This window comes from Penicillium rubens (assembly GCF_028828025.1).
Source record: "Penicillium rubens strain IBT 27055 chromosome Unknown utg000003l_segment0_segment0, whole genome shotgun sequence".
Taxonomy (NCBI): domain Eukaryota; kingdom Fungi; phylum Ascomycota; class Eurotiomycetes; order Eurotiales; family Aspergillaceae; genus Penicillium; species Penicillium rubens.
This window is the reverse complement of record NW_026890601.1, coordinates 675,562-701,261: the sequence shown is the minus strand read 5'-3', so window position 1 is coordinate 701,261 and position 25,700 is coordinate 675,562. Positions and strand designations below refer to the sequence as shown.

At 49.3% G+C, this 25,700-nt stretch overlaps 11 protein-coding genes across 11 annotated transcripts; 6 read left to right on the top strand and 5 right to left on the bottom strand.

Moving 5' to 3' along the window:
• Positions 1-231: 231 nt before the first annotated feature.
• Positions 232-1,940, top strand: N7525_006446 (hexokinase family protein; the record flags this gene model as incomplete). The annotated part of the gene is made up of 2 exons (XM_002569017.2): positions 232-695; positions 749-1,940. 2 exons carry the CDS (start codon positions 232-234, stop codon positions 1,938-1,940), a joined length of 1,656 nt encoding a protein of 551 aa, XP_002569063.2.
• Positions 1,941-2,271: 331 nt separating this feature from the next.
• N7525_006445 (TatD family hydrolase) lies at positions 2,272-3,235 on the top strand (the record flags this gene model as incomplete). Its single annotated transcript, XM_002569018.2, has 2 exons — positions 2,272-2,286; positions 2,339-3,235. The coding sequence occupies 2 exons, from the start codon at positions 2,272-2,274 to the stop codon at positions 3,233-3,235; spliced, it is 912 nt and encodes a 303-aa protein (XP_002569064.2).
• Positions 3,236-4,798: 1,563 nt separating this feature from the next.
• N7525_006444 (putative extracellular protein) lies at positions 4,799-6,019 on the top strand (the record flags this gene model as incomplete). The annotated part of the gene is made up of 1 exon (XM_002569019.2): positions 4,799-6,019. One exon carries the CDS (start codon positions 4,799-4,801, stop codon positions 6,017-6,019), a length of 1,221 nt encoding a protein of 406 aa, XP_002569065.2.
• Positions 6,020-6,717: 698 nt separating this feature from the next.
• On the top strand, positions 6,718-7,554 carry N7525_006443 (uncharacterized protein; the record flags this gene model as incomplete). The annotated part of the gene is made up of 1 exon (XM_061213727.1): positions 6,718-7,554. One exon carries the CDS (start codon positions 6,718-6,720, stop codon positions 7,552-7,554), a length of 837 nt encoding a protein of 278 aa, XP_061068158.1.
• A 714-nt stretch (positions 7,555-8,268) lies between these two features.
• On the top strand, positions 8,269-9,627 carry N7525_006442 (phosphotransferase family protein; the record flags this gene model as incomplete). The annotated part of the gene is made up of 1 exon (XM_002569021.2): positions 8,269-9,627. One exon carries the CDS (start codon positions 8,269-8,271, stop codon positions 9,625-9,627), a length of 1,359 nt encoding a protein of 452 aa, XP_002569067.2.
• A 458-nt stretch (positions 9,628-10,085) lies between these two features.
• Positions 10,086-10,565, bottom strand: N7525_006441 (uncharacterized protein; the record flags this gene model as incomplete). Its single annotated transcript, XM_002569022.2, has 1 exon — positions 10,086-10,565. One exon carries the CDS (start codon positions 10,563-10,565, stop codon positions 10,086-10,088), a length of 480 nt encoding a protein of 159 aa, XP_002569068.2.
• Positions 10,566-14,970: 4,405 nt separating this feature from the next.
• N7525_006440 (uncharacterized protein) lies at positions 14,971-15,812 on the bottom strand (the record flags this gene model as incomplete). The annotated part of the gene is made up of 2 exons (XM_002569025.1): positions 14,971-15,310; positions 15,367-15,812. 2 exons carry the CDS (start codon positions 15,810-15,812, stop codon positions 14,971-14,973), a joined length of 786 nt encoding a protein of 261 aa, XP_002569071.1.
• A 1,581-nt stretch (positions 15,813-17,393) lies between these two features.
• N7525_006439 (CENP-S family protein) lies at positions 17,394-17,922 on the bottom strand (the record flags this gene model as incomplete). The annotated part of the gene is made up of 4 exons (XM_061213726.1): positions 17,394-17,517; positions 17,621-17,654; positions 17,717-17,840; positions 17,890-17,922. 4 exons carry the CDS (start codon positions 17,920-17,922, stop codon positions 17,394-17,396), a joined length of 315 nt encoding a protein of 104 aa, XP_061068157.1.
• A 360-nt stretch (positions 17,923-18,282) lies between these two features.
• N7525_006438 (uncharacterized protein) lies at positions 18,283-18,852 on the top strand (the record flags this gene model as incomplete). Its single annotated transcript, XM_002569027.1, has 1 exon — positions 18,283-18,852. One exon carries the CDS (start codon positions 18,283-18,285, stop codon positions 18,850-18,852), a length of 570 nt encoding a protein of 189 aa, XP_002569073.1.
• Positions 18,853-19,236: 384 nt separating this feature from the next.
• On the bottom strand, positions 19,237-22,872 carry N7525_006437 (DDB1/RSE1 family protein; the record flags this gene model as incomplete). Its single annotated transcript, XM_061213725.1, has 4 exons — positions 19,237-19,539; positions 19,603-20,049; positions 20,099-22,685; positions 22,778-22,872. 4 exons carry the CDS (start codon positions 22,870-22,872, stop codon positions 19,237-19,239), a joined length of 3,432 nt encoding a protein of 1,143 aa, XP_061068156.1.
• A 559-nt stretch (positions 22,873-23,431) lies between these two features.
• On the bottom strand, positions 23,432-25,579 carry cprA (NADPH--hemoprotein reductase cprA; the record flags this gene model as incomplete). The annotated part of the gene is made up of 2 exons (XM_002569029.1): positions 23,432-23,728; positions 23,789-25,579. 2 exons carry the CDS (start codon positions 25,577-25,579, stop codon positions 23,432-23,434), a joined length of 2,088 nt encoding a protein of 695 aa, XP_002569075.2.
• Between the last annotated feature and the right edge of the window lie 121 nt (positions 25,580-25,700).

Sequence of the window (25,700 nt, the reverse complement as noted above, 5' to 3'; positions counted from 1 at the left end):
AGGCCAAATGATGATATAAAAAAGCAACAGGGACCCTAAGGTAGAAGCAGAAGTATATACCGTCGAATCCTGTCAATCTCGAAATGTTCTAAATTATAAAAAGTAACACAATAAATATAGTAAACGCCGGTCACGTGGTGGTATTCCACCAGCGCGTGTTTACCCGACCTCGGATGCCTCAACCTTTCCATCTTAGGCAAAGCCACGTCACGTCAGCATTTTCGGGTTGAAATGGCAACTTCGCAGGTCTCCCCGAAAGAGCCTAGTTTCGAGGAGTTTCTTCAGCCCCTCCGGGTCGAACTTGGGACCTTGTATGATTTATCCTGCCGGCTGTCATCGTCTTATAAAAAGTTGGCCGCGGAATCTTCAGAACATTTCATTCCAACGGCTCTTACACGTCTTCCAACAGGTCATGAAACAGGACGCTATCTTGCTGTCTATTTTGGTCTATACTACCTTCGTGTGGCCTTCATCGATCTCCTAGGAGATCAACAAGTTGAAGGACATGCACGCGTACGACGCACATTAGAGAAGGCATGGCCCATTTCCGAGCATCTACGAAAGGAGCATTCTATTGATCTCTTCACATGGATTGGAGACTGTATCGCCGAGGTCGTGGCAGACAGGCTGGCCAACCCAAGTGAAGAGCGGATTGACCAAATAACAACAGGCATTTCCTTTTGTCTTCCTATAAAGTATAGTTCGGCCCCAGACTTGGCTGTGTGTTTCTGCGGCTAATCTATTGTAGACAAGATTCCCTCGATGAAGCTATCTTGATGCCGACAGGGAAAGGTCTTTCACTAAACTCAGACCTCAATCTCCGCCAAGCCCTGCTGAATGGATATGCACGCCACACATATTCAACTCACGGAGATGAAATGAACATGCCTGCTAAGCGTCGCAGGCTGTTTTCTCTTCCTAAATTGAAAGTCGCTGTCATGATCAATGACACGACAGCGACCCTTGCTTCATTGGCGTACTCTATCCCTTCCTTGCCTAACACGCGTGTTGTTATGGGTCTGATCGTGGGTGCGGGATGCAACGCAACCGTTCCTATGAAACTTGCGGACTTGCACGAGTCTAAAACTAAAAGCATTCTTGAGAAACACCCCGACGCACAGGAAACACTCATCTCGACTGAATGGACTCTCTCCACTGCGGCCGCTTCGTTTGATGAGCTTGGCATTCGAACGAAATGGGACCTTCAGCTGGATAAAAATTGCAAAAGACCTGGTTTCCAACCAATGGAATATATGGTCGGCGGTGGTTACACTGGCGAGCTCGTCCGCATTGTGTGTTATGATTGGTTCCATGGGGTCTTGGGAATACAACGCTCTAAGTTACCGCTGAAGTTGGTTGAGGAATATTCCCTATCAACGGACTACCTCTCGCTTGTTGTTGCTTCTTCTCTGTCCGATGAGCGCTTAGCAAGCGAGTTGTCCAAGACACTTCAACCATCTCCTGAGAGTGATTGGACTTGGTCTCCTGAATATGCCCGTGATATTCGGGCTATTGCCTCGGCCGTGCAGGATCGAGCGGCTTCTTTGGTGGCTTCTGCGGTTGTTGGTCTCCTAGACTGCATCGATGAAGTTCAATTGTGCAACAAAGCGTCCGAGCACGTCAATGGGGGAAAAATCAATACGGATACTAGGGCTACCGAGGAAACGGACCCCGAGTCAGTCCCATCGTCAACGCCAGGTTGGAATAGCGGGCCCGAGGAGCTCGCGGTGGCCTTCTCAGGTGGTGTGATTCAACACTATCCTCACTATAAAGAAAATGTACAGAGATATATTGATCGACTTCTACTGCGGGCTGGTCCTCAAGTAGGAGGAAAGAGTGTCTTCTTGCGAGAGGCCAGTGATGGTGGGATCATTGGAACTGGTGTCCTTGCGGGAACGGCGTCAGGGGAAATTGGGGAAATCAAGGTTACCACTAATTGATAGTCATATAGATGCATTATAAAATCTATATCTCGCCTTTTACCCCTCGGGGCTTCACAGGAAAAAAACAACCCCACCCCACTTTCGCCGCCGACATCGGTACCATCTCGATGTTGGTTTGTCAACTAGACAACTTGTAACATCATCTAATTGAAGGTCTACTTCAAAAACTGTGTGAAGCCCGCTGGTAGCATTTCATTGCCGAGCCTCACAAATCTTATGATTGCCAATATATATCCGCCCTATTTGGTTGGAACCCGCCAAGAACGCTAAACCCACGATTAAGACTTTTCCTTTCTTTCCCTTGCGATATCCCACCCGAATAATGACAATGAAGTTCTTCGACGTAAGTAAATTTCTTCCGTTGTTTTTAGAAATTTAACTAAGACTGGCGACAGGTTGCCGTCACATTCACAGCAGACCAATTCCAAGGCATCTACCGAGGAAAGCAATATCACGAACCAGATTATGCAGAAGTCCTAAAAAGAGCCCGAGACCATGGCTGTGAAAAGGTCATGCTCACCACCATGAATCTGAAAGGTGCAAAACAAAACCTGCAGGCAGTGAGGGAGTTCCCGGATATGTGCAAAATGACCTTGGGCGTGCATCCGTACCACGCCGGCGAGATCTATGGACAGCCAGAATCAGAATATCTCAACTCGCTGCGCGAACTGGGTGAAAGTCTCCTAGCCGAGAAGCCGTCGCCTCTAGCTGCGTTTGGGGAAATCGGGTTGGACTACGAGTACCTGGATCGGGCCGATAAGGAAACGCAGCAACGCGCATTCCGCGAGCAATTGGAGCTGGCCGTGCAATTTCAATTACCGCTGTTCTTGCATGTTCGTGAATCAGCTGAGGATTTCATTTCTATCATCAAGCCTTTCCTACCAAGACTGCCGCGTGGCGGGCTGGTGCATTCTTTTGCGGGGACGAAGGGGGAGATGCTCCAGCTTGTCGAACTGGGTCTTGAGATTAGTGTCAACGGTGTCTCGTTCCGGACGGATGAACAGTTGGAAATGGTTAGGAATATTCCATTGGACAAGTTGCAACTGGAGACTGATGCGCCGTGGTGCGAGGTTTTGTCTAATGACCCCAAAATCGCGGTTTACTTGGAAACTGCGAGGCCATTGCCGGCGAGTCGGAAACATAACAAGTTTATACTGGGGCAAATGGTCAAGACGCGCAATGAGAGTTGTTTCATGGAGCGTGTGGGATTGGTTGTGGCGGGGTTGAAGGGTGTCGCCTTGGAAGAAGTCGCTGAGGCCGCTTGGAATAATAGTAGCCTGATGTTTTGGTAAATTTTACGGATAATAGATTAGAAACTAGAAGTGAAAAGCAAAAAGAGACTTGCAAGCCTCTTTATGATCTAGGTTAGGGCATGGTTCCGGATCGTCTTCAAGTGAGCCAGTTCTTTCTAACTAATTCCTCGTGTATTCTTACCTACACTGCGTGGTTTCTCCCACCTGTACCCGATAAATCTATCCATATTGTAGTGTTACCCGCTGTAGTCCCTTCTTATACTTGCTACAAGGACCAAAAAAAATCCAAAAAGCCCCGGGCGCGGATCGAACGCGCTACCTCGCGATGATTGCCAAATTTGCAATCGCACGCTCTACCAAATGAGCTACCGGTGCTCTTATTTTAAAGAGAGTAATCTTTTTGAATTGATAAACAAGCCCAAGAACTTCTTCTTTCTGCAACTCTAGTCAGCTAAAGAATTTGGAGTAACTAACTATTGTTTCTTGAACCAAATAGTTATATAGCATATTCAACTAGCAGATACTGTTGTAGTACCTCGAAGTCCAACGTGCGGATCCCAGCGACAAGCTTTTCCACGATATAAAAAGAATCCTGCTAGGTTTACTGTGGATGTAAACAAAGCCCTTAGCTTAGGGAATCGTGATTGGTGCCCTGGATGGGCATGCAGGGGGTGGCACACAGGGGCTCCAACCACCCCTTAGGGCTTGCCCCGGCCTTGAGAAGAGCCCCAAACTGGTTGTATTCCGCAGCTCACTATTGGACGAAAGAAACTACACAGAATGGATTTGCGTCTAAGATGGGACCTGATTACCGGACAAAAATCGGCATTTATAAATAAGTGTGACGCGTCCTTTTTCGCCTTCCCGGCAGGATGTCGAGATTCCTGAACAGAACTTAGCTTGCGGAGATTTACACAGGTTGGAATGAAGGAAGACATGGTGCTGTCTTCTCACATTTGGTCCCTCGGCGTCCACTATGTTTATAATCCTATTGTTCCACGAGTTGTTGCCACTAAACAGCGGAGTTTGTTCTGCTGGCGATCTACGGAGTAGGTATTTGGACAATACAAGGTCGAGCGGAGATCCGTGTGGCTTTCCTAATGCTCGTATCGGGATTGAACTTGGACATGTTGATTCTGTTAATATTAATTATTTTCCCTTGACCTCTCATGCGACAATACTGCGAGATTAAGCATATATGCTGGCGAGGGCTCCGATTTGTTGACATTCTTTACGTTGCGAGGGCCTTAATTAAGCCATAAGCTAACGGGAAAAGGCCGCAACATGATGGTATCTGCCATTCCTCCGTGGAGTTATGCGGAATGTTATGGATCGCTGGCTATGTATTTATACTAATCGTTGTCGACAACCCGGATTTTCTTCCCTTCTCTCAATCTTCCATACTGTGTGATAATTGACATTGGTGGCTAAGAAGTGTTTAGTATCATTTCAAGTGATCAAAAGTCTATACACAAAACATTCCAAAGACGCTGTAAGTAGAGCACTGGCAATTGCTTCTTTCTTTCCTCGGGCAGTCGTTCGATATTGCCATTATCAGAGAGCTTTGAGACTAATACACGGCATAGAAACACCCCAATCACAATGAAGGGCACATTGATTCTTTCTGGCCTTTTGGCCACCACTGTCTCGGCTCATATTCAGATGAGCAAACCATACCCTATCCGCAGTCCCCTCAACAAGGAAGCCAAGGGCCAGAAGGATTATTCTTACACTAATCCTCTCTCCACCTCGGGTAGCGACTACCCATGCAAAGGATACGCCGATGATGACTTTGAGGCTGTGGCTACATGGCAACCAGGCTCTTCCCAAGAGATACAGCTGGAAGGAAGTGCGGTCCATGGTGGTGGCTCATGTCAGCTCGCCCTAACTTATGACAAGGGAAAGACCTTCAAGGTCTTCCAGTCGATGGAGGGTGACTGCCCTATTGATAAGAAATACGAATTTGAGGTCCCCTCGGACGCGCCAAGTGGTGATGCTCTATTTGCTTGGACCTGGTTCAACAAGGTCGGCAACCGCGAGATGTACATGAACTGTGCTATGATCACCATTGGTGGTTCCGGAAACCGTGAGGCCAAGGAGGCCCCCAAGCCGATGCTCGATGAGAAGAACACCAAGAAGGAGCACAACAACAAGTCGAACAACCAGACACCTAACAACAAGCCCAATAGCCACACCACAAACGCCAAGAGCAGCTTCGATAGCCTCCCTGATCTCTTCCTTGCCAACGTCGACCAGGCTGGCAAGTGTGTGACCATCGAGGGCGAGCCCGTTCACTTCCCCAAGCCCGGCCCCAAGCTCATCGGCAAGGCTGAGGGCCCTGGCTACAAGTGTTCCGAACACGCTCCCTTCCTGGACAGTGGTTCCAAGTCTGTGTCCACGAGTACATCGTCCTCCAAGTCCGAGACCAAGTCCGAGACAAAGCCCACCAACACCGACACGTCGTCTACCACTTCGAAGTCTGAGACGAAGCCCACCACCACTAGCGCCTCGTCCACCACCGAGTCTGAGAAGAAGTCCTCCTCAACCAGCACTTCCTCCTCCACTACTACCAAGGAGGCATCCAAGGTTGCCAAGGTCTTCGGCACTCCCGCCGCCGCTGACTCCCGTGTGGCTTCCACCGAGGCCTCTACTAACAACCAGTTTGTTAACTACGTTGGTCAATGGTCCTGCCACTCTGGGGATATCATCTGCTCACCTGATGGCTTGAGCTTTGCTATGTGCACTCACGGTAAGCCCATCTTCATGGGCCCCGTCGCTGCCGGTACTATTTGCCGCTGGGGCTTTATCACTGCTCGCCACTAAGGGCGCTCGGTTTCCTAATTTCATTTCTCTTGCCGATTGTTTTCCCGTCTTTCCCTTCTTTCCCTTTTCTTTTCGGATACATCCCGGTGGATATTTCAATTTTACCAGTTCATAGACTGACCAGTCGAGCGATATGCTCGCCAGTTTCGGTCTTCGGACTTGAACAGTCGATGTCTCTTTTAGCCCGGCATCTGGGCGCTCTATATTGTTTCTCGTATCCTTTACCCATGACCTGTTAAGCGATGAGTTAGTTGATGTCCCTATATTGACGGTATTGTCATGCCAAAGTACCTAATGATTCTGCTTGTTAATTCAATTTTTTTGAAACTTCGGCTTAATACTTATATTCCAACTAGAATATGACGACCTGTGAAAATGACGCCGCAAATGACCACTTTTGGCGCTAGAAACGGCCGTCTTTCCTGTAACTTTGGAGGGCGAGCCGGCGCTTCACCGCCCACCGTCCAGTACAGTACTATTTTGCACCCAGCGCCGTTGGTCATTCATCTTCCTGTGATATTTAGCCAATTTCTGGTTTTCCTAGCATCTCAGTAAACTCTTCTTGGGTTATATTGTCCCCACGTTTTGGAAAGTCCAACTGGCTATTCCAAGCTACCGAGAGCGCAATTAGGCGAGGGCCGCACGACAGCTGGGGAAGCTCAAGCCAAAGCTCCGGATAGAACTACGCGGCTCATCTCATGGCTTCCTCACTACTACTTACGGCGCTTGAACCGTACGTTGATATCCAATTCAACGTATGGCTTACCCTCATCCTCATCCTCACCTATGGGTGTGCTCTTCGGAGCCCGGGCTTGCTTTTGCTCGTCGTCCTTGGGACCAGCGCGACTATCTTCTTATTTAACACAACGGCTACCCTCGGCGAAATGACCAAAACCATGTGTTTGCTTCCCTTCGGCCTCGGCTCTGTCCTAACGTTCCTGACTGCGGATCGGTCTTTGCAGACGAGATTCCTACCCGCCTTTACGACCTATGTTAATTTTGCGGTGTACGCAAACATTGGCATGATGGTCGCGACCCCCGTAGGCGGCACCCTTCGGGGAATATGTAGCAAATTCACTTGCGTTGCCCTCTTCGTTTGGATCATCCAAAAAGGACGCCGCGTTGGATGGAAGACAGTCATGGTTCACGATAACTTGTTCGTCTTCACTGCCGTCAGCAAATCGTGGATATTTGCACACGCATGCTATCGATTCGTTCTCTTGACATTGCCGTGCTTTGGATCTGGACGCCGGTATCGCCTTCTAGAGTTGTACTCTCTCGCTTTAACGTTCGCCCTGTCGTCAACTTCAAAACTTCCATTCGAGTATTTCTTTGGAATGGCCGATACATTGGTTGTTCCGGCGATTGCAGGGTGGTCGGCAATTGCAACGACGTTCAATCTAATACCGCGCGACACGGTAAACGACGACGTACTCTCGAATCGTATCGGGACTGGTGCAGATGCATTTCTGAGCGCAGTGTCCCTGGCTGTTGCCGCTTTTGCTTGTTTTAAGATAGTTAGCGCATCGCGATGAAGTTTTGTGAGGGTGGTGGACTCGTATATTGATGAACTTGTACAATTTGCTACAGTTCGACACTCCCTCAGGTGAAGTCATTTAGTTAAGATTAGCTGTGCACGATAAAGTGGATTGCTGGATAGAATTTAATCGAAGCATATCATGGGATCTTCGACATTGTACAACATAGGTCCATAAACAGCAGATCTGCGACCCGCGCTGTTTAAAAGCCGGCTAGGTCGCTAGTTGGCGGTCTGTCGGTCCGACTGGGACGTACGTCCGCGGCCTAAGAGCCAGGTCGGACTACTAGCTCTTGTTTTCAATCTCGTGACCAGCGTCATTAGACTAGCGTATATGTACTACGGATCATAATCGTTAGTCGACGGTCCGCAGAACTTTTTCGCATCTGGGAAGTCATGATCACTTCCCTTTCTCGCACTGACCTTATTACACTAGAGGGCACCAGTCTCATTTGGGAAATCTTGCTCCAGATTTAGCGCCGCAATGGGGTCGTTGCATGGTCGTTCTTTCCGTGATGGATAATGGGGTTTCATTGGCTACCCAGTGAGACCACCGCTGCGGCAGGGGGGCTGGCGCCTCAAGCTTCACAGCAATTGGCTAGCATGAAGAATTGATTTTGACAGACTGGGCTCTCCGAACCAGGGACTCACATCACAAGGTGTTCCTTCCTCCTGACTCTTGTCCTCATACCATCCTCACAGTGTATACGAAATGGACTTCGACAGTCTCGCGAAACAGCAATCCGACCGGATTTTTCAGGTGTGGATACAAAATCTACTCAGAAATTCACCGGAGAATTTGGCAGGAAAGCTTGCTTCCCGGCATTGTCATGGTACGCCTATGACGGCTTTGCGGCTTCCAAATGGCGCTTTTAATATTTGCTACCGAGTCACCTTTGAAAACGGACATCGCGTTTTGGTTCGCTTTACTGCCCTCGGTCGGGTCATTGCTCGCAATGAAAAGGTTGAAGATGAGGTTGCTATAATGGGATATGTTGCTCAGCACACAACGATCCCTGTTCCTCATGTCTTAGGATATGGCAAGTGTGTGGTTGGTCCATACATTGTGATGTCTTTTATCGAAGGAAATCCGTTGAGCGGCTACCTCAGAGACTCATCTCAAGAGATAGCTACATTGAGTTCGGATATCCCTATGTTGGTCTTGAAGAGAGCTTACTTCGGCATGGCTGAAGTACTTCTAGAGCTGTCGAAGCCTACATTTCCGTCTATTGGGGCTGTCAGACAGGATGAGTCAGGCGGTTGGATTGTGTCAAAGCGTCCGCTCTCTTTTAACATGAATCGGCTTTCTCAATTTTCCAATATTCCACATAATGTCTTTGGACGACGGCATTTTAGTAACGCGGCGGATTATTTCGAGGAGCTCGCTCGGCAACATCTCCATCATCTTGAGTTTCAACGCAACGATGCCGTGACAGATGAAGCCGACTGTCGGAAGAAATATATCGCGCGCTGCCTTTTTCGCAGAATTTCACGTCAGATATCCAAGCACTGCAGCGGACCTTTCCGGCTCTATTGCGACGACCTTCGCCCTGATAATGTTGTTGTTGATCCATCGAGGCTTATTGTCGCTGGGGTGATCGATTGGGAGTTTGCTTACGCTGCCCCTGTTGAGTTTACATATGCTGCTCCTTGGTGGCTCCTATTGGAACGTCCGGAGGACGGGGAGCCGGATCTCGGTCAATTTTTGGTGCGTTTTATGCCGAGTTTTCACACGTTTCTTGAAGCACTTCAAGATTGTGAGGCAAGGAAAATCAAAGACGGGTCATTGTTACAATCTCAGCGTCTATCGACTGCCATGGAGAACTCACTAGAGACTGGACTCTTTTGGATTTGTCTTGCCTCACGACATAGCTCCATGTTTGATGAGATCTATTGGAGCTTCATTGATCAGAGATTCTTTGGTCCTCTTACAACAATTGACGATCGGCTATGTCTACTAAGCGCGGAGGAGCGTGTGGACATTGACGCCTTCGTTGAGAAGAAAATGCACCAGACACGTGCGGGTAATTTGGATTCTCATTACAGCATTGATGAATTGGTTGATTTATAAATATCATTTGCGGATTTTTCTTAAGCTATGGGTCACTAGGGAGACAGACTCTACTGACAAAAAACTCAGAACTACCAGCTGATACCAAAAGTAAACCCAACAGGCCCCAGGACGCTTCAAGGCTCAGTTGAAATCGCCTCTGGGCTTATGCTCACCAATGATGCGCTTGACATGCAGTGCAGTCTAACTATTCATTGTCAAGTCTTCAATGGCTATTGATACAGAGACTCAGTATTGCATGCTATTACTCTATTGACTAGCTGCCCTACATGCTTAACTACTCTTATTCAGACAGTATTCTAAAAAACCAAGCCATATACAAAATAAAAACCGTGTCAGTGTATTACTGTGATGCATGTAATGTTATTTCAAAACACCACAACTACTATTCATATCTTGAGCACAGGAACTGATGGAATCTCATTAAGGAAAGCTTGTCAGCTCAGTCAGGCTCATTCCTACCTAGGTACGCTCGAGCGTATGATGTAAACAACAAAAACAGGGTACGTTTGCGTCGCGCGCATAGAGCGATCTCGCTCCTCTCTTTCATGAATCGCATCGAGTGCCGCGGGCTGAAGGACGTCTTGCACTAGCTGAGTCACCTCAACGCTGCCTGTCTGCAGCTGCGCCGGGCTCGAGCTTAGAGAATCATTCTGCAGCTTACGAATTCGTGTCTCGACGTCGTCGAGGAAGCTGTTAGCAGTCTCGCCATCTCCAACGTGAAGTGCGACTGTGCCAATCTGCTCGCGCGCCTGCTCTCTGGCTCCACGGTGGCAGAAGGTGGTAGTGGAAGGTGGGGTTGTGAGACTGAAGCGTTCGATGGTGCCGTTCTCGGGTAGGAGATGAAGAACATGGATTGTGGCACCAAACTTGCCAATAACGAGGAGCACGAAGGGACTGATGGAGCGGGTGAATATGTTCGTAATACTGGCAAGCATGATTATGTGAGTTGAAAATTGTTAAATGGAGAGATATTGATTCTTAGTAGTAGTAGAAGTAGTAGCCGTCCTACACCGCCGCCATACCTTTCCAGTGTGACAGTCAGCAGAAGCCTGATCAGATCCATCAAGAAGCATCAGGTAATATTACTACATAATGTCTGAATTACTCCTATGTATTTGCTGCTGCTTCTAATACTCATTGAACTATAAGGCAGAATCAGTCTTTTACATCTAGTAGGCCGGTTTCGAAAGTCCATTCGCAGTCATTGTCGTATCCCTACGCGATTCTCTCAATATCGACGATAGCATCCCATGCCGCTGAGGTCCTCCTATATCTTTCCTCTCTATTATCGATGTATACTACTTCACAGTCCAATCGTACGGTGTTAGTACCGTTATAGTATTGCTGGGAATGAGCGAATCTTGTGCTCAGAACCACGGCAGAACACTTTACACTACCATTTATCATGGCTGGAATAAGTGACTTCCCCTTTTGCTTGTGGTATTGTTAATAGTAGTGCATTGCTTTTTGCCTCGTTGCTCGGCTCGTAATGTATTTCTTAAGACCTAAGGATCCCAGGGAGTTGTCAGGCAGTGTTGTTCAGCTCCCTGCACTCCAGGGGTAATCAACATGAGCTATCAGTTCTCTAGGTGAAAGCACTATGTTTTGAATTCAAGTACAGCATACAGACTTCTAATGCCAGAGCCCCACCCAAGCCCTAATATGAGCGCTAACACTAACAGCCATAAGCAGAGGCATCCATTGTTCGAACCACATTATATGCTCCATTATTGAGTTCAGGATATATCGAAAAAGAGCACAGACAAGTCACAGAAGTTGTTGTCTCCAGAACACGCGAAATGTAGTTCCGTGTCTTGTGGTCACATCGCCGATCTGTTCGCCAAGCAGATCAGAGTTATCTTGCTTTGCAATACTCTATACTCTACTCAGTGCTGAGTATTATTTTAGATCGCTTGCCTACGAGGTATTTAGAGACTACAAGGACTACACGGGTTGGGGGGAGGGTCCTATAAGTGTACTTGATGAGGTTGAGTTGGAATGTCGTCCGGTTACCAGCCTCAAGAGTTGGCTTGCACGTGGGCGTGGGTGTAGCCTGCGATATCAAAATCACTCGTGCTGCAGTAGGGAAGCTTAGCGTTAGTACAAGGGGTAGTTGCATACTTCAGGACTTTTGCCCAGCTTACCAAGTATTCATCCAGCTCACATAGACTTATGAAAGGTGATTACGATGGTGGCATCTCGCAGGCAAATACTAGAGGTGTGAGATCGAAAGGTAGCAGCATCGTCGGATCAAAAGTTTGCCCTAGACCGCCCCCGCGGCTAGCCCCGGCTTCCGGGGGCGCATCGGGCCCCAGGGGCGATAGAGATAGCCGGCGATACCCGGAGATGCCCCCGAGTTTTGTTTACTCCTTTCTTCTCTATCTCTCTTCTCTTCATCTCACAAATTCTACTCATCCCACTGCTCTCATCGAATTATCACGATAGGATGCATCTTTCGGTTGAGCATCCTACCGTCCTACCATCATTTTACCATCATCTTTACGGCAATCTTCTGGTGAAGGCTGAAGGTTTTGACCCGAATTACCCCTCTGAGTAAGAGCAAAGAGGTCCATGGCTCGGGTAAATCAACTGACCAACTGTAAGTTCAGTGTCATCTATTGGCAAACTCTTGTGTCTACGAATGTTTAAAATACTAATCAAAACACTCTGCACAAAACAGGTGATCTCGTGTAATACAGCAGGATGGCTTGCTGCGCGACATACCCCATGTTCCTGCTGGTCAAGTTCTGCGACATATCAATATGTCGACATAGATCAACAATTTCCTAGAAATGTGACTGATCACGGACTTGTGCCCCGACCTACATCGTCAGCGAGTCTATGTGAAGCTTGCAATGGGAACACAACAATCGATCTTCAAACCGAACGATGCAACAACAAAAAGACAAAGGATTATAAGCTCTTGAAACCACCAACGATGGTTTTTCCTGGATGCTACTATGACGGCTGTAGACTCGCTGTCAAACAAAAGTTAGGGCTCTGCAACCTTGCCCATCAACGAGCTCCTTCGAGGGCAAACGACAAAAAAGGCAATTTCCCGTCCGTTTCGGAATGCTTGACCACTTCCAGAGTGCAATTCATGCCGATTTTGAAACCATGGCCTCTGGTGTGGGGGGAAGACTCCCAAGCCGATGAGTACAGCGGTCAAGGTATAGCAAAGAACCATATTCGGTGTCTTCAACTTTCTGCATTATATGGCAAGCAATCTTTCTTCGCCAATGATCATCCCACAATCATCGGACATATAATGTATTACAAGCGCTCTGGGGAGAAATCAACCATGATGTGGTGACTCTGGCTGTCTTCTCTCATCTCTCTTCTAGCCCTGATTTCTCAGGGCAAAACCGAAAGTCTTGGGGCATAAGAGGCTGCTTCCTAGGCTATGTTTATCCCGAGACCGAGGAATGGTTCTATGGTCTTGCTACGCCTAGATATAGGTGCTTACCTTGTCTTCTATCGCTTCTGCGAGGAATTCTGGGAACAACCAATCGGGAGACCTTGTGCCTACGGGGTCTGCCCGGAGCAGAGCACACCATATCCATGGATACTGACCACGCTTATGGAAGGAAATCAATCGTGATGCGTTGCGTCTGCTTGCCTTGTCTAGTCTCGCTTCTCGAGTTCAGACAACCAACCATCCGGAAGATATGGTGTTTGCCTTTTCTTCTGTCTCTTCCCAAGTGACGAAGAATCAACTATTCAGAAGGTATGGTGCTTACTTTGTCTTCTATTGTTTCTGTGCCGAATGCCGAGATCAATCAGACGACCTTGTACTATGGGGTTTGCTCGGAGCCTTGGTGATAGACTACGTATCGCACACGCTATTGAGACGAAATCAATCGTGATGTGGTGCGTTGGCCTTCCTTGTCTAGTCTCGCTTCTAGAGTCCTGACAACTAACCATTCAAGATATGGTGTCTGCACTTTCTTCTGTCTCTTCCCAAGTGCTGAAGAATCAACCATCCGGAGGATATGGTGCTTGTCTCCTCTCATTTCTTCCCAAATGCCGGGAACAATCGGGTGACCATCGTGCCATGGGGTTTGCTTGTTGCCCTGGAAGCTTCATAGCTTTCTTGGTCATAAAGAGTTCCATGGTCATTTTTGTGATCTTGGCTCTAGAAGTGTCCGCTTTCACCGTGACCCAAGTACAAGAGTTCTGACCTCCACCCAACTGATCTTGTGTTCTCCCTCCTGTATACCTATCTCCTGGAGATGTTCAGGGAACAAGTAGGCGACCTTGTGCCATGGCGTCTGATCTGGGACCGTGCGGAGTCACGCCTCATGGTGCGGGGAAAGAGTTCCGCGAACAAGATCTGTGATCCTGGGTTCTTATGCCGGAAGAGCCTAACAGCGGGTCTATCAACCCCGTCCGGGAGGAAGCTAGGACGCGTCACAAAATATTGGCGTCCTTCTGGGTATGGTGGCCTACTTCCATACCCGTGCTGAGGCATGGAGTATGGGATCTAGAGAGGCAATGCTCCCATCCCCGGCAGATTTCTCTGTGGACGAGGTATCCCAAGGGAACTTGTTACATGCCATGTCGCATTTAGATCGATCCTAGCACCGAGTTATGAGGCCTGTGTTTACCTTCCGATCGCAGATTCTAGTCTGTGTCTTTAGTTATATTCTCCGGTTTTGTATTGAGCATTTTATCTTATTCTGTTCACTGCTGAACTCCATTTATGTACGTTATACAGAAAATACATACGAATCCTCTCCACGACTTAGCTTATCATCTCTTTAACATCTTTCTAAGGTGTGATTGGAAGTCCATGATTTTTTTTTTTTTTTTTACTGCTCAGACAACCTATCTCATGAATGCATTGATATTATCGTCCGAACGAGGTAAACTGTAACGCGGGGGAGATAGGCATTGGCTGGAGTCCGAGTGTCAAGCCTAACATGGATGTAACCCGTGCCTCGTAAATGACATTCAGTTAATTATTCGCCACATGATCGAATCCGGTACGTTGCCATATTGACGCATGCGGAAAATGAGGCTGAAAGCCATTGTTGCATTGCGCCGAGGAACACGAAACTCAAATCTAGTCCTTCCGAGGTTCCTGCATATAGTAGAAACATATTCATAAAGCAGTATCGTATTGATTAATATTAAATGGTGACCAGCCAGTCTTGAAGACCCAGTAAGCTCGCCAGATATCCTCCATCATTTTGTACAATCCAATCTAATCACAAACATAGCAGTGGTATCTTGGCTCTCAAATAACACAAAGGGGCATAGAATCATCAACCAGTGCACGGAGCACCAGTTCACTCAGATAAAAATACTCGGAAACAGCAAGTACCCTACACCAGCAACCTAGATGTTGCCAGTGTACGCCGAGTTACCGTAGCCATAGCTACCGGGTGCCGGGGCAGCAGCCGGGGCATTGGCGGTGTTCTTGTTTTTACCCCAAGAGCTGAACCATCCCTTCTCGGTCTTGGGCTCGCCGCCCATCTCGACTTCGTATGGGGTTGGGTGGCCAGGCAGGGCATCGGCACCGCCGACAGGGGCTTCGGGGTTATTCTTGTTGCGGCGCCAGAAGGCCTTGCGGCTACCGTGGGTGTAACCGTTGGTTGGGGAGGGACCGAAACGCTTCTCACGCTTGTGGTGGCGGGCGAGAAGAATTTGGAAGAGGATGGAGGTCAAGTAGAAGAAGCTGGGGGATAAGTTAGCATCACCAGAATGAAGATCGGTAATCTAGGATCAACTCACATTCCTATAATTGCCACTGCGAAGACAACCTTTTCCAGTTTGCAGGCCATGCCAAATTTCAGACCCTTGGAAGCAGTGTCGTCGTTGGCGTTGCCAGTGCCCATTGGTGTCTCGACTGTCCCGGTGCATTGGGAAACGCCCTTGCGGGTCAAGATGGCGATGGCGACCATCGCGCCCACGAAGCACACATCCAGGGCAACGCCCAGGAATGCAAAGAAGGCCACACCGCCCAGACAGCAGGTGAAGATGACTCCGAGAAGACTGTAGGCGGTTGCTGCGCCTGCTAAGCCTTCGACTGCCTTAATCCATGTCTCGATTGTTTGGTTGTTCCTGGATAAGACAGCCAGGAAGTAGGAGAAAATGCCGAGAACGACAGCAGCATCAAGGAACTGCAGAACACGCAGTCCGAGGTTGAAAAACCGGAGGACTACCCCACCGGCTCCCATATTGTGTTGGATGGATGAAAATGGTGAATATTTGGGGGTACAAAGGTGAGGTCCAAGGGAGAATATATGAAAGGAACTCAGGCAACAGGATTTGAGCGAGTTATAAGGGACCAGAATGATTTGACGATCAGTGGATGGCGGCACGCACGTCGATCCTGGGAGAAGCTCTCAGCTTAATGGCTGGTTACCTGCGCCACACTCTAAATGACCCCAGAGGACCCGCTCGGTGATGTCAGCCCTGGAATTCCATGGGTTGATGGGTTACAGGGTTTCCACCTTGCCGTCTCCGGTTAGAGAAATTTGCCACCGTACCATGGATACATGGATGTTGCATGTGAAGAAAAAAATAGAACCTTGAAAATTACCTATTTAGATAATAGTGTCCCAGCCACACTGCCAAGACAATTTCGACGCATCTTTCTACTACGGACTATGACCCTTACACTTTACGGAGTATACTATTCATAGATCATTCAAGTACTATACCTTGGATATTATAAGGTTGCTGCCTACTTCTGTGTATCCTAGCCACATTATCTACTGTTTTCCTCCTTGGAATCCACTGATGTGAGGTGCTCATCGAGCTTTCCAGTTGAAAATAAAGTTAGAAAGAGCTACAATAAACTGGGACTAGCGTGCCTTGGAATACTATTAACTATTCTAATATCCTTCCATGTGTCACGCGACTTCCATGTACCGCTACTGGTATCATCTTTCACGAACACCGGCTGCTTCCCAGCGCCTTCAGGTTACCTATTCTAGCTTATGTGCCATTGGCCCTGACGTGTGGCTGTGCTGTTCTGCTACACATCGCTTATTGTTAAGTATGGCGCCTGGAGTCCATTGTACGAACCCGCCACGCAGAAAATGACGTCTGCACCCACCCGTCCAACTGGTCTGGGTCTTCTGCGCCACGTCCACTTGCCGTGTACAAACATTACAAACATACGATGTACAATGGGGAATATGTGATATTAAAACTGGGTCTGCCGCGTATGAAATGGTATATCATCATCTTGGTGAGGTGTGGTCCAGCAGGGATGAGAAAAATTGAAACAACAAATATCTGCCCAGATCCTAGGCTGTGACCCGGCATAACTCGGGGCTAGTGCGTGTCACCTAGATAATTCCGAGTACATGGTGCTGCTGCCCGGATGAAGGGCAGCTTTAGCCACGAGTACATTTGTGTTCCCGATCTGGATAAAGAGCCAGACGTCGAGCCGGACCGGACAAGGGGGGCCTTGGTGACAAGGTACATCGATCAATGGAGGCCGTAGAGTGGCATTACTGCCGCAGTACAGGCTCTTGCCCCTGTTGGTACCCATTGCCTAAGAAGCTGTACAAATCGAGCAAGCTTCTTGGATAAACGTCAGAAATATGATCGTTAATGCAAGACGCTGACCTCATCAATGTCCATGGAGGTCTTCTAGCAATGAACCCTGTTAGGATCTCATGTTTTGACTCACATTTTACTTTGTTAGGAATCTCGAAATTGAAAGCGATACAATCCTCGACAGTGGCCTGTGAGACTGCGTGGTAGGAAGGATATCTTCTTATCGGAAGCGGCTAACAGCCAACCCTTCAGGGGTCTTCCTGGCGTTGTTTTTCTTGTTCAACGAAAGCACGGAGAATCGAATCCAGTCCTTCATTGCGGCGAGCAAGTAGCATCACATCGGAGACATTCACGGTAGATCTCCCTGCGTGTCTAGATGAGAAGATGGAGTTAGAACATTTCTTGTTAGAGGTACTATCCCACGGGAAGAAGAGTAACAATCTCCTGCTCATTTGCTGCAATAATGCCTACTTACTTCGCAAAGGATTCGAGATCCTGACTGATCGTCTCTGCGCATAGTTAGCTACAAGGAACAAAAGTCAGGAGTCTGACATAGAACAATGGAACATACCTATCTGAGCCCAAACCATCTCTGTCAACGCACCGATGAACTGCGGAGTGGCATTGACGCCTAGCTTGATAGTCTCCTCATCCACGATCTTGCCAATGGACAACCACAGCGCGGATTTCAAGCGCTAAAAAGGGAGTTAGCTAGGTACATGACAAGATCGTGGTGACACTGACCTCTTCCAAACTAGCCTCTTCAGTCTGCGCCATGGTGATGAGAGATAATGCAAGACAACAAGCCAAGCGCGTCCCCATATAAAACCAGCGATATCTGATTGGCCGACGACGCGTCCGCGGAATAACGGCTAATCCGGCACGCAGACCACGCTAACCCCAAACAGGCATCTCTCGTTGCGGGAGCCGCGGAATATCAAAGAAGCGCAAAGCAATCGCAGATCCTGTCAATTAATCCCTCAATTCTCAATTCATATTTCAAACCTCCCTATTCAACATTGCTCTACCTCTGGCTGTGCTCTTCTACAACCTCCCATCCATTCCGCGGGTAGCCACCGAGCTCCTACCTCTCCCTCGAAACCCTGAACCAAGCCAAAAAAATATCAATCATCCACCATGTCCACGCCCCAGGAAGATCTGAGCGAAAAGGCCGCAGCCGCAGCCAATGATTTCTTCGGCCAACTCTACTCCGTCTTCGAGCTAGCCATAACCCGCTTCTTCAAGAACGGCTACGCCTCCATCGCCCAGATGAGCGGCAAGCGCTGGACCAAAGTTATCGGTAGCGTGGTCTTCTACATAATCATCCGGCCGTACATCGAGAAGTTGTTTAAGTGGATGCACGACCGCGATCGTCGCAAGGAGAAGGAGAAGCGCGATAAGGAGAGGGCGCAGTTCGGGAAAGTCAAGGTGTCGCCGAACACGCTGCGTGGTGGTGGGGACGGGAAAGGGAAGGTCATTGGTGAAGTCGATAACACTGATGATGAGCTTGAGGATGAGGAGGATCTTATGGCTGCTGCTAGTGGTGTTCCTGAGTGGAATGATATGGCCCGCAAGCGTCAGAAGAATTACATTAAGCGTGTGAAGAAGGATCAGCGCGCTGAGGATTTGAGTCGGGATCAGATTATGGAGTTGTTGGATTGGAGTGAGGAGGAGGAGGTTGATGTGAAGGTCAAGAAGGATCTTTGAGATTTGAGTCTTTTGTCTTGGGTCTTACGTCTTGGGTCGTTGTGTTGTGCATTGCATGGTCGGTGGGGTTTTGCTTCTTGTATTTTTTATTAGTAGATTCCAATTTAATAGGACCCCATGGCCCCTCTGTCTTTTAAGTGAATTCTCTGAACTACTCGTAGCATCCGCCATTTAAGAACTTTCAACCTAACACAGTAGCGTATACTTGGAGACTCATAAATCTACTATCTGTACCTAAAGCATGCATCCAATCCAGTCATATCCGAGCCAGAACTTTCATCCTGGGCCCTTCTAAAACCAGCCATCGCCACATCTTATCCGTATTCATGAACAGTCGTAACATGTCGCCAATGCCCCGAAGAACTATGTCCCTCGCCAAAAAAATCAGTGAAGCCTCCGCAAGGCCTCAATCATTCTCTTAACCTCCACGACGTCCGAGGAGCCAATCTCCTGCACAATCTCTTCTTGCATGCTTGGTGAGCAGTTCAAAAACTGCTCAATAAGCTCACCATCCACGAACCGGTACGGGGCCTCAGCGCTGCGCACCATAGTTCTGAAGCTTCGGAACTTGTCGAATGACAAGTTGCCCAGCGAGTTGATTTTGGTCGATAGAGAGGCTTGCAGTGTCATGAGGAAATCTTGATGTTCGGGATTGATAACAGCGAAGAGGAAGATGGAGCCCTCGACCTTTAAGTAGGTTAGCGAATGGTCCTTTAATGCTGGTCAGCCCAGTTAGCTGGGTGAACTTACTGTTGCCATAAACGCCCGCGGCGTCACCATAACGCTGGAAAGCTGTGGAATATTAACTGGTCGGATCCGATTGACCATCTCCCCTAGTGAAATTTCGCTAGTAGGCATTAGCCTGTGCTTGTCCTGGGCGGTGACTCCGTTCATATTCCGCGAGAGAACGATAAGGTTCCCTTCAGCGTCGCTCTGGAGGAACGTCTCATCTCCAACGCAGGCAATTGCTGTACTCCAGACGGTCTGATAGTGACGACCGACTTCGGTCAGCTTCGCAGGTTCCCCAGCGTGACCCGGTGTATACCTGACAAGGCAAAGGCTCTTCATGAGATCTGCCACTGCGATTAGGTCGTCGACGACTATTACGTCGACCGGTGCGGTGGAGGTCCGGTATGCAGCGAGCTTTTCGAGCTTCATCGGTCCAACGTTATTGATTTTGACTCTATACACAACGACCTGAATATTGTCAGTACAGTGTTCGCATACACAGTCGATGAGTACTCACAGTCTTGACAAGTGCCGCAACAACACAATCGCCCATCATAGCAAGAGCCCTACAGGCGCCCATAACTGGTAACTCGGCGACTTGGCTCAGCTTGCGGCCGTGGTCAACTTCTAGAATGAGGATCCGCCCGCGGATCGACTCATCTTGCTCTTCGTCTGCGAATGCCGTACCGACAACAAATCGGTCCTTCATGATCTCTTTTCCATTTTCATCTTTCCCTGCCGGCAGCTCAGCGCGAACAACACTCTCCACCAGTTCGTCAGGACCCAGTTCTAACGCATCAAGGCGCCGGAACATGATCTCATCAGCAAGGACAAAGTGGCTCTTGACGACCTCTGCGCCATTCACGAGCTTGCGATCAATGGTGCCAATTCCAAATGCCTTCTCGGAAGGAGAGTATGCAACACGTCGAACAGTAGAGCCCATTGGTAACGTTTGAATTTGCGTGGTGCGCTCTTTGTCAACGAGCGCGATCTTCAGCTCTTTCTCGGTTGCCACAGCGATGGAATCTGGGAATGCCTCTGCGTTCAAATGGCATACCCGTGATGCGCCCTCGGAGTTCACTGCAGAGTAGATGATCCGGCCTTCGGAGCCGTAGATCAGGCTGGGGTTCTCGCAGGTAGCGAAGACGTTGTATAGGCCATCACCCTTGGGGAGTTTCTTGAATGTGGGTTGCTCGGAACCAAGGATCAGCTTGTTCATTTCACTTAGCGAGTAGTCTTGTGGGTTTAGCGAGAATGTAATGACGCAGCCATCGGCCATGGAAATGAAGAGAGTAGGATGGCTGTCTGCGAGCACTTCGGCTACAAGAACTGATCGAGGGAAGCTCTCCCCAGTAGGGCCCAAGGATTTCGTTTGAAGAATAGCGAAGTCCTTGATAGCCATGATTGAAACCTTGGCTGATTGGGGGAACCCTGCGATGAAAACCCCAGTTGGTGATGACGGGACAGTTAGACCAGAGATTTGCTGGTCGGCACCGAGATCCTTCTGCGTGATGATCTGGACATTGTCCCTGATATCAAAGGATGCCACAATTTGGCCGCTGATAACGAGAACCAGATGGTCCTCATTGGCCGACGCGGCAGTGATCAGCTTCTGGTCTTGAGGTGCCCATTCAAATGTCACCATTCCGCTTTCTAGATCAGCCACCAGCACCCGTTGTTCTGTGACCTGAAGTATGCGGTCACCCTGGAGCCTTGTGACGAGAAGAGTACATTCCGTGAGTGAAAGCCCCAGGAAGTTATCCAACTCTTCAACTTCACCGTCAGTGCTAAACTGGAACACACGCGTTTCGTCAACAAATGTAACAATAAGCGTATTCAGGAAGTCGTCTTTGCTTCGAGTTTGCAGTCCCCAGAGATCAGTGATGTGCTCCATTTCTCCCAACACACCTAACTCTTCCATGCCAACACCACTACGCACACTTCGCAGCGTCCCGTCGTCAAAGGCACCAGAACCAGTCACAATTCGAGCCTGTCCGGATGAGAACTCATGTGTTTGGCTCTCACTTGTACGATTTCCAAGATCCATGATAGTGAAGTCGAGGATTGGTGCGATGTTAGACAATGTCTGGATGACCTCAAACGAGCTTCCATCCAGCCGGAGAACCTGTGAGTCGCCGTGATGCGATCCAACAAACAACATGCCTCCACCGAGATAGACCAGCACGGATGCACGAGACGTCTTGCCGAGATACTCGAGCTTCCAGTCATCGATTTCGCCCATGTTGTTCAGAATGAAAGACAGGAAAAATAGCCTCCCGTAGTCATCAGCCAACAGCCACCGCTGACTATCAACTTTCTCCCAGGCCACGAAGACCGTCGCCTCGTCGAGATTCCGCGTAATCACATCATTGGCATTATCGTCGATATACTTAATCGAAGTTTCCCCAAGCACAATTAGCCCGCCCAACGGAGCGGGAATAGGGATAAGATGCGACGACCCAAGATCAAGTTCCTGTCCGAATTCACCCCCCTCCAACTTCTGCACCTCCTTGAAAGTAGCATCTGCCAAAGTCCCCGCAGTGCCCGGCGTGAAATCCAACTCACGGATTCGAAGCCGCACCTTCTGCTGGTTATCTTCGTAGAGCAATGCCAGCCAGGGATTAGATTCCGAATGCAAGAATGCCGAGGATCGAACGAAAAGCTCATCAATGCGGGATGTAGTCGGTTTATCGAGTTCTCCCACCTGCAGCGGCAGGTCAGCCTGTGGCCCTCCCATCGACATCCGACCTCTTTTCTTCGTCGGTTGTACGATCGGCACAACAACTATCACGCCCTCGTATACTTCCAGCGTCATGAACCGCCCGGTGGGATCGATCAGACATCGCGGTGCGCATTGGGACTCCCGAGACGAGGGCTCGGCAATGTCGACGCAGCTGCGCGCTGTTTTGATCTGGTTTGATTCGCGGTCCCATGTTATTGTGAAATAATTGTACTGGTCTGTGCCGACGAAGAGGTGGTCGGTTGGGGAATTTGTTGGTGCGGGCAGGCGCGCGAGCATAGTGACCCGTGCATTCAGAGCACGAGTCGCGGTCAGGACGATTCCATCCGCTGTGAGAGTGTAAAACTCGAGACGACTGGCTTTACTGCGGGTTCGAGGGAGGGTTAGCTATTGTGCTTGTCGTCATCGGGTGGAAGGTCGGTTGGGTTCGGTGCTTTGCGGGAGGATGGGACTCACGCTGCGACTAGGCACTCTTCGTCTGGAGAAAAAAAGTTGAGCTTCACCGCATGGCGAATACTGCTTGCCCGATGAATGGGCACGACATAAGCCATCGTTATTCAGCAACCCGCAGTATCTGACAGCGCGGAGCTGGTTGGGTTCGAGGTTCGGCGCACCAGTCTGCGGGAATGGGATCTCAGGTAGTAGAATGTACAGTGGGTTGAGATAGCGAATGTCTGTGCAGCTGAATTATGGATTGCACATATCTCTCAATCGACTCTGTTGAGGAAGGGATTGCTCGGTCGGTGTGTGGGGATATGAGAGTCGAGGTTCCCGTGCAGATGACGTCTAAAGTCCGCGCTTACAACCGAAAGCATCCAAACGTTCATACTTCCAATTAAATAGATACATAGTTAAATACAAACATAATAATTTGAAAGAAGAGAAGAAAAAAAAAATAGATTCCTTTTAAAATCACAAGTCTAAAGTCATACCCCGCCCAGGCAGCAGTCCATAGCTAACAAGCCCAAAATCCTCAACAAGAGGCCGATGCTAGAGAAACATGCAGCGCGAATCAAACAAGAGGCGTATCATATCAAACAAAATGTTAATATATAGGCACGATCATCTAAGCGTGGTGCAAGTGCAAAGAAGTGTTCATCAATCATGAGATCATGACCAGACGTCCTCCTGGTAGCTGCCGCTGCTACGCATGTGCTTGACCATCTCCTCACCCTTCTCGGCGGGCAAACCCCGTTGCTGGGCAATGATGTGACCAAGAACCAGATTGACCTCACGGGCCATGTTGGCAGCATCACCGCAGACGTAGAAGTTGGCCTTTTGCTTGAGAAGGTCGCTGACGAGCTCGGCGTTCTCCTTCAGACGGTGCTGGACGTAAACTTTCTCGGATCCCTCGCGGGAGAAGGCAGTGATAATCTTCAGGGAGTCACCCATTTGATCTTGGAAGGTCTGAACAAGTCATGTCAGTGTCAAGGTTCGGATTCCAAGTGCAAGGGGTTGTTTACATACCTTGAATTCATCCTTGTAAATGAAGTCCTCGTCGCTCTTACGGCATCCAAAGAACAAAAGGATTGTGCCAACCTTCTCTCCCTTGGCAGCAAGAGCAGCACGTTCTTGGATGAAACCACGGAAGGGCGCGACACCAGTACCGGGGCCAACCATGATGATAGGCTTAGATGGGTCGGAAGGCAACTTAAAGTTAGAGTGACGGACGTGGACAGGCACGTGGATACCATCGTACTTGTTGCGGGGACCGTTGATTGAGTAAGTCAGGCCGTGAGGATCGGGGGACGGGTCGCCGTTCTGCTTCTGCTTAAGAGCCAAGAGGTAGTTGGTGGTGACACCCTTGACCACGTGCGAGGCACCCGGCAGACGAACAGACTCAACGACAGCGGTGATGCTGATCTTATCCTTTTGAACCAGAGATGACGAAGAAATCGAGTAGTACCGGGGCTGAAGCTTGTTGAGACCTTCAATAAGCAGGGAGAAAGGCACGGCAGTGAACGGCTTAGAAGTAATGCTTTGGAGCGCCTGAGCAATGGTGAAGCACTGGTTGGTGATCTTCTCGTGGAAGTAATCCTTGTCGTTACCCAAACGGACAATCTCGGCTTTGCTCTCCTCATCGGGGGCGAAAGCAGCAAGACTTGAGACAAATTGACGTGAGACGGGAGCACACACTTCCATGTAGTAGCGGACAGCGGCATCATAGGTGGTCGGGGTTGGAATAGGGACCTTAGCCGTGACATCGATACCCTTGATGTTGATCACCGAGTGGCGCTTCTCCTCAAGACCAAAGACTCCAAGGAAGCGATCGACCTCGGCGCCGGCGTTCGTGGGCCAAATAGCGATGTGATCACCGGTCTGGTAGCTGAGATTGCTGCCAGCGATGCTGATCTCCATGTGTAGACAGTTACGGTCCTTGACGGTGAACAGTTCCGAGGATTCGACAATAGGGGCAATGTAGGGGTTGTGCGCAGAGAAGGGGCCCTTGGGTTGACCCTCACGGTGGGAGGCAGTGGGCTCACCCAGGTAGACAGACTCCTCCTCGGGGGCTTTTTCATCATCCTCGTCAACGGAGAATACGGCCTCGTAGACAGCTTCACGTTCCTGGAGGTTCATGGCGTCCGACAGAGCAGCCCACATGGGCTCCTTCCAAGACAGGAAATCCTCTTCCATGGTTCCGGCGCCATCGTCGCCCTCACCAGCAGTTCCAATGCGCTGCGCACCAAGTTTGGTCAGGGCGGCATCGACCTGACGGACCATGGCGTTGTAGTGCTCATAAGTGTTGTTACCCAGACCGAATGTGACATACTTCAACGAAGACAGAGGCTTGTCTTCAGCGGAAGCGCCGCTCTCGAAGGCGACATCCTCACCGGTGAAGAATTGGTAGAACTCGACGGCGTTGTCGGTGGGCTCACCCTCGCCGTAGGTGGCCAGCACGAAGAATGCAACCTTGTCCTCGGGGAATTTGTCCAGGTTCTCGTAGTCATAGTCCTCAATGTCGGCGACCATAGTCTTCAGTCCGAAGCGCTGGGAGCCTTCCTTGGCGAGTCGAGATGCGTAATCCTCTGCAGTACCAGTCTGGGAGCCATAGAAAATGACACAGTTCTTGTTTGTCTCCTCCATCTTCTCCACGATGTCACGGGTCTTGCCGGTCTTAGCGGCTCCATTGAGGGTGGCGGCCGAGGATGCATATGGGTCTTTGGGGACGGCCCAGTAGCTACCCTTGGTGAAGTAGGCAACGCTACCCACCAAGAGGGCGACCAAGACGACCAGGTCGAGAGTATCCAGTTGCGCCATTATGGTACGTGGTGCGTATCTTGCGGGGAACAGGGGGGTTTGTTGTGGCGCGAATTCCCGCCGAGAGGGGGAGAATTGGTTGAACGTGTTCCAAGGCCAGGGGAACAAACACAAGTAGACA